This window comes from Cyprinus carpio, chromosome B3 (assembly GCF_018340385.1).
Source record: "Cyprinus carpio isolate SPL01 chromosome B3, ASM1834038v1, whole genome shotgun sequence".
Lineage (NCBI taxonomy): Eukaryota > Metazoa > Chordata > Actinopteri > Cypriniformes > Cyprinidae > Cyprinus > Cyprinus carpio.
In genome coordinates, this window is record NC_056599.1 from 31,153,417 (window position 1) to 31,168,226 (window position 14,810).

The window sequence follows — 14,810 nt, forward strand, 5'->3', positions numbered from 1 at the left end:
TCATAATTGTGATTTATGAAAAAAAAAAGGAGGTTTTGAAATGGGCTAAATAAATCTTCTGTCACTCCAAACCCACATGAATCACTTTGTTGAGTAGAACACAAAAGAAGATATTTAGTTAAATGTTTTTACATTTTGTTTAAACTCTTTTTTTCCCCATACAGTAAATACAGATGAGGTCCATCCATGGGCCAATGACTCTAAAACCTCAAAACCGCCTTTTGTGTTCCACTCTGGTGTTATGTGGGGGGTTTGGAATGGCATTGGCATTGTTACTAATAGTACTTAAAGACACAGTTACGATATGAAGCCCGATACCAGTGTGAGGCAAGTATTGTTTTCATGAGCCTTGAGGTTGCTGAAGTGGTTTTGCTTCTGTTGCGATGTGAGAGCAGAAGGAGTCAGGAAGGCACTTGGCGTACTCCACCAGCTCGTAAGACTCACGGATGTCTGAAAGGCCGAGCCAGAATACAATCCAGTGACCGTTTACGAAACTGCCATCACAGTGCTTGAAGTACCTGAGGATTTTAAAGCAGAATGAAGATGGGCAAAGACTGAGAATCACAACAGGGCACGTGGAAGAGAAGACACACCAGGGATTGATGCGGTTCGTAGCGCGAGATCTCCAGAAGAGCTTGCCCAAGTCCTGACGAATACACTCCCACAAGATCTGACCGGTTCCTTGGCCTTGTTGTTTACTGCTGCTGACCACAAATTTGTCGTACGGAGTGCCGCTGTTCACAGGCTCTGTGGTGATTATAGCAGCTGCGCTGTACCTGCAACAAAACGCAAGAGCAGATTTAATAAACTCATATTCCTGGAGCAGAATGCTTTAAAATGATTGTTTGCGGTTCACACGAGGGGTCAAATACCATTCAGAAACAACACAACTGTGGCATGCAATAGATTATGTTTGGTATGCTGCGTCAAGGGTTGTATTTAATAATGGTTTGTCACATTAATAAGCTGCATGTGATTGTATATGAGAAAATTATGAACTTTTTTTTCATTCGGATCTAAAAATAGTAGTTTATTATTTAAAATGATTCATTTCAGAAGTTGTAGATAATCTTCAGCCAAATAATTTAATGATAACTTGTGATAATGTGATCACCAGCAGGAAATACAATTACCAATATTGTAACTATGTTAAAATATTTAAATATTAATTCAATGAATTATGAAAATATACATTTTTATATTTATTTATTCTCATTTACAATGACGCTGCATTCTGGTTACATGGAGCAAGTTGTGTCCAGTTGTTTTTCTTAGGCTATACTGGATAATTATGTCCTTGCAATGCCCTTACCCCTGAGACAGGTAAATGGAATGCAGTCTTCCCTTGAGAGAAGCTATATAATCCTCTCTCAGGTTCTTCTCAAAAGACTTGTTAATCAGTGCCAAGAGACGGTCAATATCAATGTCATCCAGGCTACTGTATCTGTGAAGAAAGAAGATCCTCACATAAGACATACTATAATAAAAGAATGATTAAGCAAATCAGAATTTACTCGTCCACATGTCAGCCCAGTCCCGTCCCATATGCTGATATTTTGTACCACTGAACCGGAGACATTTTGAAGATGATTTATTCAGCTCTTTTCCTCAAAGTGTTTATTTTTGCCACTGCAGTCATATTAAGTATTACAATAGCTTTGCAGGAAGAACAGACCAGAATTGAAGTTGTTGTTCACTGCTAAACTTTGTTAGGTTTGATGGGACTGATATCAGATGACACGGGCGTGAGTAAATAATCACAGATAATTGTATTGATTTATACACAGAGTGAACAAAACACCTTAAAATGTTTGTTTAAAAGCCTGTGGTTGAATGATATAGTACTTCTGTTCTGGCTGAGATACCCCACTCCTGTTGTAACGAAATCTGCTTGTTCATTCTTGAATATTTAATGACCCCTATAAACAAGTGATTATGAAATAAGAATTGTACATTTTAACATGTGAAAGGTTCCATAGGTTTCATATGGTGGATGGATGGAAAGTTGTGACTGTCTGATTGGGCAACATCTAAAAAGGAAATACTGAATCGCATCAATCATATATCATACCTGTGAATGGGATCTCCATTTTTAAAAAGGGTGCCTGAGCCTGAAACACAAATAAAAAAAGACACATTATCGCATTATGGCACTGAAGATAGAAATACAAATAAGGAAAAACTTTGTTTTATCTCGCCTCTCACCCTTGTGGCTGAAGAGCTCAGTGAGAAGCGTGTCCGCTGAGGTGAGGACAGCCGAGCTCTCCGCCGGAAGCAGGTTGAGCAGCTGCGCTATGGCACTGACGCGTCTGTGCTCCACATCCCTCAGACCTGACAGATCTCCCGGCAATGACACCAAACCCAACACCTGAACAAATAAAGCATGCATTTAATAAGGAACCATTTTATAAGCCCATGATTTTTCAAGTTTATCATATGCTTATTAATTCATGCAAACTTAAAGGTAGCCTACTTGGGAACGCAAGTAGTCCTACTGTTCTTTTGTTGGCACCGACTGTTCTTTTGAAGCTTACATATCTATCGCATATCATACAGAAATTTTATTTACGTTTTCTAATATACTTTGTAGCAACAAATTGCAATACTACCACCTTGTGTTCATCTCACGCTACTGAAGCAATTGTTAACAATCATTCCTTGAACCTATTTCTACACTCTTATGTTGAACCACATTTTTATTTAGGAAATTAATTTGGAAAGTATTGTTACACGTATTGTAACATGGCAATTTAAAAATATATGTCTCTGCTGAGATACATAATTGGTTACTATGAATGAATAGGCTTATTATTATCAAACATATAACAATAATCACAGACGGACTGGATGATGATGATGATGATGATGATGAGATCAGATCTCTGTGTGGAGCACTGGCTGTTGTCAGACTCCTTGTGCAAACAAAAATCTCAATTGATTATTACAATTAATGGCAAAAGGAATGTTTTGGAAATGTAAATTGATATTTTCCTGCTGACACACTACAGCGAAAGATAGGGGTCATCCATGAAATCGGTGACTTTTGCATCCCTAAGAAATAATCAAACATTGATGTAATAAAACAATGAATAAATTTGCAATTTAAAAAACATAATATTATGTATTCTTTCATCAATATTATATAAAAAAGTCATTTAAATATTATTTTAAATAATTTAAATAGCATTTATGCTGGTAAGGTTTTTGGCCTGTCCCTCACCACGATTTTTCTTTTTCAGCAGGACATTAAAATATGCAAAATTAAGGCAAAATCATGCAATGTCATGATGGCATCATGCAGTGTCAATACTTTTAGTGTTTTTTATGTGTAAATTTTTAAAATTTTTTTTTAAATTTTTTTTTATTATTATCTATATGTAAAATTTGAATCAAGGGTACAACATGTGCTTTTGTGAACTTGACTATTAGCTAGCAATTACCAAATTAGTTTAAAATCATCAAACCTGTAACTATCAACCCTGTTTTTTTTTTCTCGGGTAACAGGTTTTGACATTGGGGTAACATAAATTAGGTATCCCCTGTTTTTAAAGATTGTCTGTGTAAAATGCAAACATATTTAAAGGTTACCCTGGGTGTTATTTTGAGCGAATGCCTATATCATTCAGTGGCATATGAGCATGAGTAACATTTTAGTTTGTGTTAGTAGTATTATTACTATTACTGTTGTTAATGGCCGGGATAGGATGATCAGTCTCAATAAAACTATTTTTATCATAACTCACTGTCAGTAATGCATCCATGTAAATTCAGTTATAAATAAGAGCAGTAAGGTGACTGCAGACCTTCAACCCAGTCTTGCAGTGTTCAGGACAGTCAAGATCTTGGTCTGGTTTCAGATGATCACAGAAAGACCAAGATCTGATCATCTTTCTTGCCTAATAATTGAACCAGATCAGTATATTTGAAGTTCTGTGAGATGACACAGACAAATAGATGGATGCATTAACTTTACCATACCCTTAAAACAATAGATCTTCTAGAAATATTATGTGCTAAATCAACAATGAACTGACCTGAACTGAAAAAATTGACTGTTTACTATTGTCATACAAGTAAGTGCAAAACAATATAATGCAATTTAAAATGGTAAAACTGTACAGTATTATGTAAACAAACATGTACAGTGTGCTGAAGAATGTGTGTCCTGTCATCCCTGTTACTCTGGTCAGTATTTGCTACAGCCTTCCAGGTTTTTCCATTGTAATTTTAACTATATTTTATTTTGGACAAAGCATTTTTTTTATATCTCTCTTGTGAAATATATATATATTTTTCTTAATTGACATGGGTTCACCCTCCAAAATTAGGATGTTTTTGGTCATCAATCATCAGCGTAGCTCGAAATAGCTCGTCAACTGTACAGTTGAGCAACCTCGGAGTGTGAATAGGATTGTGAATGGCATGAAGTTTCCTAATAACATTGGGGGTGGTGGGGGGGGGGTTGCAGGCGTGTTGCGGGATGGAAGGGGAGTTTGTCGTTGATGTACGCAATGGTCGCTGTGTTGTCCGTTCAGACCAGCACGTGATTGCCTCGTAAGGGCACTTTGAGATGGTTCAAGGCAAGGCGCACTGCTAACAGCTCTAGGCAATTGATATGCCAGTGCAGATGGGGGCCTGTCCATACCCCCAACACTGCGTGCCAGTTGTACGTGACCCCCCAGCTGGTGGTGGAGGCATCCATGTAAACCACAGCATGCCTGGAGACCTGTTCTAGGGGCACTCCTGCCCAGAGAAACGTAAGATCTGACCACGGGTGAAGGTTTGGCGACAGGCCGGTGTAACTTTGACCCAGTGAGTGCCGCGCTTCCACGGCCACCTCGGGACTCGGCCATGAAGCCAGTGTGATCCTCAAAACCACCCGTGCCACTGCCGGAAATAGTTCTCGCCTGTCGGCCGACCGGACGAGCCTTAGATCGCGGCAGTGGCAACAGAGCACCGCCCCCCTTGAGGAAATGGAGCCTGGCCCGCAGCTCAGAGACGGTCATCTTCCCACGATGGGAACATGACTCATCTGCAAACGCTGCCTCAGCGTGTTTGCCCAGAAATGTGAGGCAGCGATCGTGACCATCACCCAGCGCCAGGTAACGACCGCATTCAGAAACACACGGGTGAAACGGCATCTTTAAAAAGACGATCCGTCGTCTTTACATAGATGCAACCGTTTATTGCTCTTTTAGAGAAGTTGCTCTTTTAAGGAAATGCTCTTTTATGGCTGAGGCGCTTGCAGCACAACAGGGGGTAGTGCAACCTGAAGTGCGCAACCCACTCGACACAGGAACGACAACTGCTGAAGCGCCGTACCGCCAACACCAAAAGCTTCCAAGAGCGTTGAACTCATAGCTCACTGAAGACACTTGGATGGAGCAGAACGATGTTGTCACTCGGCTCCGAAATGAAAAGCTGGTATGTATTGACTTTTTATGCTCACGCTGTGATCAGCTGCAGCTGGATGGAATAATTGCATGCCAATGTGCATTGGCTCATTTAGTTTACACTTGAAGTAGATTAGCCTATTGAAGCAATATCCTAATTCGTCGGTCATCCGACGTGACGTCGAGAGTGACCGACTGAAAGGGAACAGGGTTGACACAAATACCAAAACATGAATTAGAAAAATAGTCATAAAATAATAAATTACACAGCCTGAGATGGCATAATATAATTTCTTGTCATTTTAAGGTGTCTTCATTTCATGGATATTTAATGTTGATTAAACTTATTTTATTTTTTTTTATTTTTCCAAGTGGAAAAGGCACTGATTTCGTGGAATGACTCAAAGACATAACTGGCTTGAAACTTTTTTGTGAAAATGTGGTCTGACAATACGATAGAAATCTAAGTTGCATTCATTTTTTAAGATGACTGAGAGCCTTCGTGGTATGTCATGTACTAGACTGCTTAAGACCTTTAAGCACCTGTGATCTTGTATACTCTCACCTGTTGGGGAGGCGAATTGTTAGAAAAGAAGAAATGTTTTTTTATGGTGTTCTGTCTGTTTTTCAATAAAAAGCTTTATTAGATAAATCTAATACATATAAACAAGTCTGTTGTGTGGGGTGTGTGTTACCCACAACAGAGGAGACAGTGCAGATTAGAATGATGATAAAGTGTTCTCTATTATTAATCATGTCATAGACTTTTCACCCTCTCTTTATGAAACAGTTCTAGCCCTTGTGAGTACAAAATTAGCTTAGAAAGACTAGCAAGTTTAGCTTAATAGACCATGACTGATCTGTATCAGGTTTGGGGAGTGCCACTGTCAAAGAGAAGAGCAATTTAGGAAGACATTTAGGAAGTTTTTATTTTTTTTTTACCCACTGCAGAAATTTACAATCCAAGGAGTTTTACACGATGTAGTGCAGATGTTTAAAGAATCATTGTAGAATCATTATTAGAGCCTAGAGTTTTAGACATCTGCCCCCTCTTTCGGGTTTGAACCGCTTCGGAACAAGACTGGCAGACCAAGACTTACTTAGTAATATACCCCACTGTCAGAGAGCAAATTTAGGAAGACTATACTGTAGCTAGACATTGCTATATTAGACTGCATGAGACATGGATCATTTAGTCGGGACTTACTTAGTAATGAGACATACTTGCTAGACATTGCTATATTTCCGGGAATAAGAGGACCTTGCACCAAGGGAAATCACTGTGCCCTCACTAAAAAACTCCCAAATAAAACATGGCATGATTAAGGTGGCACGCACACACACACACACACACACACACACACACACACACACACACATTAATAAAATTAAATAGTACAATGCTTTCTGTTAGTCATCTTTGCCCTACCTTGTGGTTTTGGTTACGGATGCCCCCTGAGCTATTCAGGAATATGACTTTCAGAGGCTGTAGTGACTGCGAGATGGCTGCTGTGACCTGGATCGGACTGAGCACAGAAGAGCGGCCCGCTGCATCGCGGCCCACCGGACAGACCAGAGGAATCACTCTGCAGTTCAGAGTCCACTGCAGAAGAGCAGAGTCCACGACAACTGAGAGACCACTGCTGATATACGCAGACAGACAACACACAGACACAGTGAGAGAGATAGGAGATGCCTTTATCAGCCCATTATCACTCGGTTAAAGTGGCTGCTAAACCTGCTCTTATCCTGAGAGTGCTGCAGTTGTAAAAGGGCCTCGGAGCTAAAGAAGGGCATCACATTGGCTGAGTTGTGCTGAAGTGCTTCTGTTAAAGCCTGACAGTGTTTCACCATCGTTGTCCTGGCGAGGGAGGATTTAGTCTCGGTTTTGGCGCCATCCTCTTCTTCCAAATCAGGAGGCAATCCCATCACCACCACTAGCTTCATATCCATCCTCTGCAAGAACGAGAGCCCAAAGGCCAGACTCTGAACCATCTCTTGGCTATCAAACACTGAAGTGTCAACCTGCAGACAAAGCAAAAATCAGCTTCAGACTCTACAATAAAAGTATAAGATATCTAAATTTTTCTACTTAAATTTTTTTTTAATTCAATGTGTTATTTTTTCTGCATCAAACTTTTTCTTTTTTTTCAGAGTGTAAATACATTTTAATATTTGAAAAGTCATGACCCCAAGGAACAGTTTTTTTAATAATTTAGACTACAAAGTCAGAAACACTCTGCTATTAAGAGGTCATATCTGCAGTGTAGCCTATCTAATTAGTTAATTTAGTTTGCCCAGTGATCCTGAAACAGAAAAAGGCTCAATTGTCTACAGAGTCAACAAACCAAAAACGGATGACAGAAAGGATCTGTACACTCATGCACAATTTGGGCAGCAGCCTGGATGAACAGTCAGCAGAGTCTTCACATGAAATGTTCAAATTCAGCTTCTGATTAATCCTGGTTACAATGTACAAATATGCCACTTTAAATCAGTTAGACTTAATATTGATATATTTATATGAATATTTATTGAAAATAAATTAATATTAATAAAAATAAATTATACATTTATAGTATATAAAGTTATAATAACACTTGAGATAGTATTATAAACACAAAATGTTATTTTATAAGCTATTAAACAAATTAGGTTTAATATATCAGGATGGATATATAAAAAAGTATAACATTAAAATATCGATCTTACATTTTAACATCTTAAATTTATTTAAATGTAAACGTAAATGTATGTATGTGTGTGTGTGTGTGTGTGTGTGTGTGTGTGTGTGTGTGTGTGTGTGTGTGTGTGTGTGTGTGTGTGTGTGTGTGTGCGTGCGCGCGCACATACACACACACACACACACATATATATACATAGCCTATAAAATAAAATACGTTTTATAAAAGATAATAATAAACATAACTGACATTATTTAAATGTAATATAAATTAATACAATATATATTAAAACGACATGTAGACTATTTAATCATTTATCTAAATTGCGTTCGACTCTGAATATGAACATACACAACTTTTTTGAGCAATTGTGCTTGGACACTTTACTGAGAAAGAATAGGTAACTGATTTCTATCTGGATACTTTAGATCAGTCGTGGGCCCTGTGTCTCAAACCGGTTGCCCGTTGACAGCAAGACTGACCAAAGTTGCCCCGTGTATCATGAGCCTCACTCTGGTCGCAGGACACGTACCTCCAGAACCGCAAACGCAGGAAATGAACCGGCCCGCTGGAAGTGTGTTAACCAGTAGCGAGCCTCCCGCGGATCTCCTCCAATTTCATTGAGAAAAGCCTTGACATCTCTGTAGATCAGCGTGCGGTTGGACCAGAGATAGTTGGGGGGCTCCTGCTGGCTCCACGCCGAGTTTTTGCCCCCGTGGCCCGCGGCGCTGGATGCCCTCATGCGCTGGTTCACTGAGGCTAGTCTCTCTGCTGCCTCAGGGCTGGCGGTCTCGTCCAAAACTGAAGCCATGACCACGGCCCTGCAACCGGACGAACCGCTATTGACTTTGGCCATGAGCAGAGCCGCTGAGAGAGAGTGAGGAGCGTCTGGCCGCAGACTGCGGTGTACATCCAAACAGGTGTTACCAGATTTTTGGTTTATGAAATGTTCGGTTTCAGTGGGCGGAGCAGACATGAATATTCATCAATTCTAAAATGATGATTATTTTATTTTATTTTATTTTATTTTATTTTATTTTATTTTATTTTATTGCTTAAACAGTCAGTTAAAAAATAACATTGGCAAGGGATCACACACAAATCCATAAAATAATGACCAATAGTTATAAATACAAAACATAATTAACAAACACAAATTCATGCACATAATAAATTAAAACTGGTTAAAATAATAAATAAATAAAAATCCAAACCTCTTAACAGATTGTGATTGACAGAGACATTTAAATGAGATTCAAATAGGCTAATCATACACAAGGAAAGCATCTGAATTTATGGATTTTCTTTAAATAGGCTACGTCTTTAATATTTCTAGAATCTTAGGGTTTTTTAATAATTTATAAGATCAAGATCTAGGTAAAAAGGGAATAGGATGGGGAACTATTTCTGAATTTTTGTTTGTAAATGAAAAATTTACCAAAAATAAATAAATAAATTGACATGATATATTTTATGTAAAATTTTAAAATGTGTTTCCTTTGCCTTATTGGAAATATAATTTCAAGGTAAAAGCCATGTTCTTTTTCAGTATCATCAACCAAGGACCTCCAGTAGAACTTTCCTCTTGAAGAAAATTTCCTTTTAAACTGAAAAATTTGGCGCACATGCCTATTACATTTCTTAGATCTACGCCTTCCAGGAGCAAAGCAGACTGTGTAGTTACTGTGCTCCTTGCATTAAATATATATAGAGTTACTTAACAAGGTGAATGAATCTGTGTGAAATTGCTTTATCCACCTTCTTAAACTCTTTTGGAGCAATCGAGAAACTATGCTATGCCATGAATTACTCATAAGAGAGTCATCAGATAAGCAAAGGATAAAATTAATATTATTTTGAAGCCAGTCTGGGGAAAAATAATGATATAAATACATTGTTATTAATTCTCTGGGACAGTCTCGTACTTGCATATTATGTAAATCTTCTAAGATCAGGATAGTTTTTCAGTTTCATGAGGTTGTTTTGTGTTAGGTAACAGATGCTTATGTCAGTCCCTAACCATTCAAATCCTCTACTGCAAAAACACATCTGGTTTGATATTTATTGATGTAAACATTATTTAGTGGACCATAATGCTAACTGTAAATGATTTGATTATCTGTGTTGGCTATTTTTTCTAAGCAGCAAATATTGACAAAAGTTCAACCACATAAGATGTTTTTTGTTTGCTGCTGTTCAGTTTGTTGGTTCACAACCCATTACATTATTTGCTCAGACATTAGAGCGTATCCATTTATATATGTCAGACAGAAAGGAGCAAAATTAGTCTTATTTAGGCCATGTGAATTCAACTTGAAAGCTGGTATTTCCCTTAAGTAAGAGATATGCCAGTCCCCAGTTTGGTAAGCTGATGCTGTCAGTGAGAGCTCCATATGGCGCCAAACACTCACTGACCTGGATTTCTTGACTTTCTCTGTCTACAAAATTCTCCACACAAATCTGCTTAAACTCCAGAGGTTTAAAGCCCAGCCTGCCACAGCAAAGCAACTGCAGATACAAGTCTTCTTTTGATTTTTTGTTTTAATACAGATCAAAGTAATGACCTAGAGGAGTTCACCAAACGCAATAACTCTAAATATATCATTAAATTATGATTTGAAAGTTCAATCAGGGTGCTGGAAGAACCATGCGCATTAATTGATGTGTAATCCTTTGACAGCAGCTGCGGAGATTTGGGCTTTGAGGCTTTACAGCCAACCAGAAAGAAATGAATTAACAGGCTGTTTTGAGCACATAAGGACACATGATAGAGTTTTGTTGGCAGAAAGGGTAGGAAATACGTTGTTTTTATTGTACTAAGGAACATAATTATTGACATGCATTCATTTCCTTTTGAAACTATATAAAACATCAAGATCACAACTGAAAGGAAAAGCATTTGTTATTATGTAAAAAAAAAAGCAACGTTAGAAGACAAAGAAAAATTATTTTATTATTAATTTTAAACAGCTGTTTTCAACTCTAATATATTTTAATCTATTCCTGTGATGCTAAGTTGAATTTTCAGGATCTTTACTCCAGTCTTCAGTGTCAATTCAGAAATCATTTTAATATTCTGATCTGATGTTCAAGAAACATTTATCATCATCAATGTTGAAAACAGTTGTGCATTAATATTTTTCATGATTCTTTGATGAAAATAAAGTTCAACAACAGCATGTCTCTACTGTCATTTTTTGATCAATTTAATACATCCTTGCAGAATAAAAGTATTAGTAAGAGTACTAAATAAAAAAAGTTCTGAAAAGGTTTAGCTTTTATCATGAGTTTGCAGGTGGCAAAGAGATGAAGCTGCTGTACGGTATTATATTCTATAACACATCCACACAACTAATTGGTTATCTAGCACAGATTCTAATCTGAACACATCCTAGATAACAAAACATTCTAAAAGTTCTAAGTTACCAAATACTTTTGTTCAAAGTTTGCGAATTGCATCTTAAGAGTTTCAATTTCCATCACCACATCGGCTCAATGTATCAGTCCAGTTTCTTGCTTGAATTAGTGTATCTACTCTTTGTTGGGAAAAGGGGTCAAAGCAGGACATTTTATCTGTGTTTTCATAGTCCAAAAGAGAAAAAAAGTGTCCTAACCTCATGCAAAATCGCCTCACTGCTCTTGCAGTTCCCCCTCATTCTGTTCCCGGTATTTTAGTTTCTTGCGTTTTCTCTCTGCCATGACCAAGGCACCAAACACGGTCACAATCACAGTAGCGGTGATGACTAACACAGTAACAGTCTCAGCCACACACAACTGGCTGTCCACCCAAGCCAAAGAAGCTCCGGCGAGCTGCCAAGGCTCCTGACAAGTTACGTTGCGATAGTCATCCACGTGCAGGTGCCGCACGCTGAGCAGCTTGCTGAAGACATGGTGCAGGTCGCAGTCACAGTTCCACGGGTTCCCAGCCAGCTGCAGGTGCGTAGCAGCCGTATGCATGCTCAAGAATGTCTTGAAGTTCAGGTGCTCCAGACGATTCCCCTCCAAACCCAACAGAGACAGACTGTGCAATGGTGCTAGTGCATTGACCTCGATCCAAGAGATGTTGTTGTTGCCCAGGAGCAGGACTTCCAGGGCAGGCAGCATGGTGAGGGATCCGTCTCGCACAACACCCAGGAGGTTCCCTTGGAGGTAAAGGTGGCGCAGGCGGGACAGGCCACGGAACGCACCTGGCTCAAGAGATCGGATGCGATTGTGGCTGAGGTCCAGCTTCTCAAGGTTCTCCAGATGCTCAAGACCTGGAGGTTTCAACAGCACCAGTGCATTGTGGTCCAGACGCAGCTCACGCAGGGAAGACAGGCTCTCTGAGAAGTTAGGAGGGATCTGAGTGAGGTTATTACGGCTCATGTCTAGCTTCTCCAGGAAGGACAGAGAGAAGAAAGCCTGTGTGGGAAAACAGACATTTGGGTAATCCATGTATCTTCAACTCAGAACTCAGAACTAGATTTCACAGTGCAACTCCCAATTGAAAAAACTAAGCTTTGTGGATTGAAAAAATCAGGGGTGTTCAGTCATGTTCCTGGAGATATAACGTTCTGCAGAGTTCAGTGCCAACAACCTTGTCTGTTATCAAGCGTTTCTAAAGATCTTAAAGGTATAGTTCACCCAAACATTACTAATTGTTATACAAAAAAATACACATCCTGAGGTCATCAAACATTTTGATGAGTTTGTTTCTTCATCAGAAGAGATTTTGAGAAATTTGGCATTACGTAGGATTTTACCAGTTGTTTACCAGTGGATCCTCTGCAGTGAATGGGGTGCCGTCAAAATTAGAGTCCAAACAGCTGATAAAAACACCATAAAAATACACGACCCTAATCCATCATCCAAAATAAACTATGTGGAATGAATAAATCAGATGTGCCCAATTCTGTTGAGATCTAACTTCCTGCAGAGTTCATTGCCAACTCTCTCTTAAAGTAATAGTTCACTCTAAAATGAACATTTATTTAAAATTTACTAATTAATTTACTAAAAATTACTCACCCTCAGGCCTTCAATGATGTAGATGAGTTTGTTTCTTCATTGGAACAGATTTGGATAAATTTAGCTTTATATCAGTTGCTCAGCAATGGATGCTCTGCAGTGAATGGGTGCCGTCAAAATAAGAGTCCAAACAGCTGATAAAAACATCACAATTATCCACACGACCCATCATCCAAAAATAGTCCTTAATCCATAATAATGCTTCCTCCAGTGCAATAATCCATCCCTTGTCCTCTCAAAATCCACCACATTTGTTTAGAGCTGCTTTAGACAGTCTTCACTTGTAAACAGTGCTTGATCTGTGCATATTTCTCTTCTAATTCAAACAAGATAACTTTTTTCTTCCTAGGAGAAAGCAATATTATGGATAGAGGACTCTTATCTGAAGTTAAAATCATCTTCATGATGGATTTGTTTCTTACAAACACAGCTTTTTTCGTCACATAACATGGAATCGAGTCATGTGGATTATTGTGATGTTTTTATCAGCTGTTTGGACTCTCATTATGACGGCACCCATTTAGAGGATTTCTCCAAATCTGTTCCAATGAAGAAAAAACGAATTTTTCAGCAAACATTAATATTTTTAGGTGAACTGTCCCTTTAAATTGCTGGTTCAGGTGCATTTGGTTAGGATGCTTTGATTAAGTAACTTTGCAAGGACACAGGATTGTGCACCCCTGGAATAGCCTAAGCGATCTTACCTGTGTTTGAAGAGCCTGGATGCTGCTGTCTGAGAGCACTAGAATACGCAAAGACCAAAGCCCAGCAAAAGCTCGGCTCCGGATCTCCTTGAGCTTGTTTCCTCCCAGGTCTAGGAGCCAGGTGCCATGGGGAAGTCCATGTGGGACATCCTCAAAACCTCTGGCGTGGCAGTCCACCAGGTCTGAGTGTTCATAGCACCGGCAGATGTGACTACACAGCCTCGAGCTCCTCGACGGAGACAGAAAGAGTAAGAACAACGCGATGGACAGCAACATGATGTGATGACAGCTTCAGGAGAGCTAACAGGAGCTCTGCAGAGCGTCGATTTGTTGTCCAGGACTCTGCATGCGGCGATTAACCGATGCTCAGCTTTCTACGGGAGAGGAACCAGATCCCTGTGATAAACGCATACAGTTTCTATTAAATGTTTGTGTCGAGACGGCAAAACAGATGAGTAGAATATTCGCAGTGCAGCTGAAATGTCTATCAGAAGCCTTTAATAGCCTTAAAACCATGCGACTCAATTTCTTCTTTTTTTTTCCCACACACACAAGAAAGTAGAGGAGAACTTACTTGTCTTTGCCAAGGGAAAATTAAAACTGTACTACTAGTAGCCTACATTGAATGCGTACATCGAGTCGTTGAAAAGTTATTGTTTTATTCCTTTCCTCCACTTAATATACAGAAAAACGTTGTTCTCTTAGTCAATAACAACAGTCTGATTTCTCAGTTATTCAGTCCGGCTCCACACCAAGATGCGCAGCGCACTAGTGATGGAAAGATTCGTTTCCGCGAATCGGCTCTTTCAAACATTTTTCAAAGAACCGGTTTGAAAAATCAGCGATTCTTTTACGCCATAACGTAATCATCTGTTTTTATACAGTCTATGGTAATCATAGACTGTATAAAATATATATATATATATATATATATAAAATATATAAATATATATATATATATATAAAATCTACTGCACGCTCCAAAACACTCCACAAAGTTGCATGCATGTAGTAGCCTACAT

At 38.9% G+C, this 14,810-nt stretch overlaps 2 protein-coding genes across 2 annotated transcripts; both read right to left on the reverse strand.

Annotated features, from left to right (window-relative positions):
* Positions 1-327: 327 nt before the first annotated feature.
* On the reverse strand, positions 328-8,976 carry LOC109062590 (N-acetylglutamate synthase, mitochondrial). The gene is made up of 8 exons (XM_042720765.1): positions 8,610-8,976; positions 7,132-7,418; positions 6,823-7,036; positions 2,206-2,368; positions 2,072-2,111; positions 1,313-1,444; positions 594-776; positions 328-518 (listed from the first exon to the last, which is right to left on the reverse strand). The coding sequence occupies exons 1-8, from the start codon at positions 8,931-8,933 to the stop codon at positions 341-343; spliced, it is 1,521 nt and encodes a 506-aa protein (XP_042576699.1). The 5' UTR covers positions 8,934-8,976; the 3' UTR covers positions 328-340.
* A 2,148-nt stretch (positions 8,977-11,124) lies between these two features.
* LOC109062586 (slit homolog 2 protein-like) lies at positions 11,125-14,182 on the reverse strand. Its single transcript, XM_042720764.1, has 2 exons — positions 13,789-14,182; positions 11,125-12,478 (listed from the first exon to the last, which is right to left on the reverse strand). The coding sequence occupies exons 1-2, from the start codon at positions 14,062-14,064 to the stop codon at positions 11,708-11,710; spliced, it is 1,047 nt and encodes a 348-aa protein (XP_042576698.1). The 5' UTR covers positions 14,065-14,182; the 3' UTR covers positions 11,125-11,707.
* Between the last annotated feature and the right edge of the window lie 628 nt (positions 14,183-14,810).

Excerpts from the sequence above, each read along its gene's own strand:
- LOC109062590 (XM_042720765.1), bottom strand. The coding sequence starts at position 8,933 with ATGGCCAAAGTCAATAGCGGTTCGTCCGGTTGCAGGGCCGTGGTCATG. Across the intron at positions 2,112-2,205 it reads TGAGCTCTTCAGCCACAAGG|GCTCAGGCACCCTTTTTAAA; the intron begins GTGAGAGGCGAG and ends TTTGTGTTTCAG. Across the intron at positions 1,445-2,071 it reads AATGGAGATCCCATTCACAG|ATACAGTAGCCTGGATGACA; the intron begins GTATGATATATG and ends CTTTCTTCACAG.
- LOC109062586 (XM_042720764.1), bottom strand. The coding sequence starts at position 14,064 with ATGTTGCTGTCCATCGCGTTGTTCTTACTCTTTCTGTCTCCGTCGAGG. Across the intron at positions 12,479-13,788 it reads TCCAGGCTCTTCAAACACAG|GCTTTCTTCTCTCTGTCCTT; the intron begins GTAAGATCGCTT and ends TTTCCCACACAG.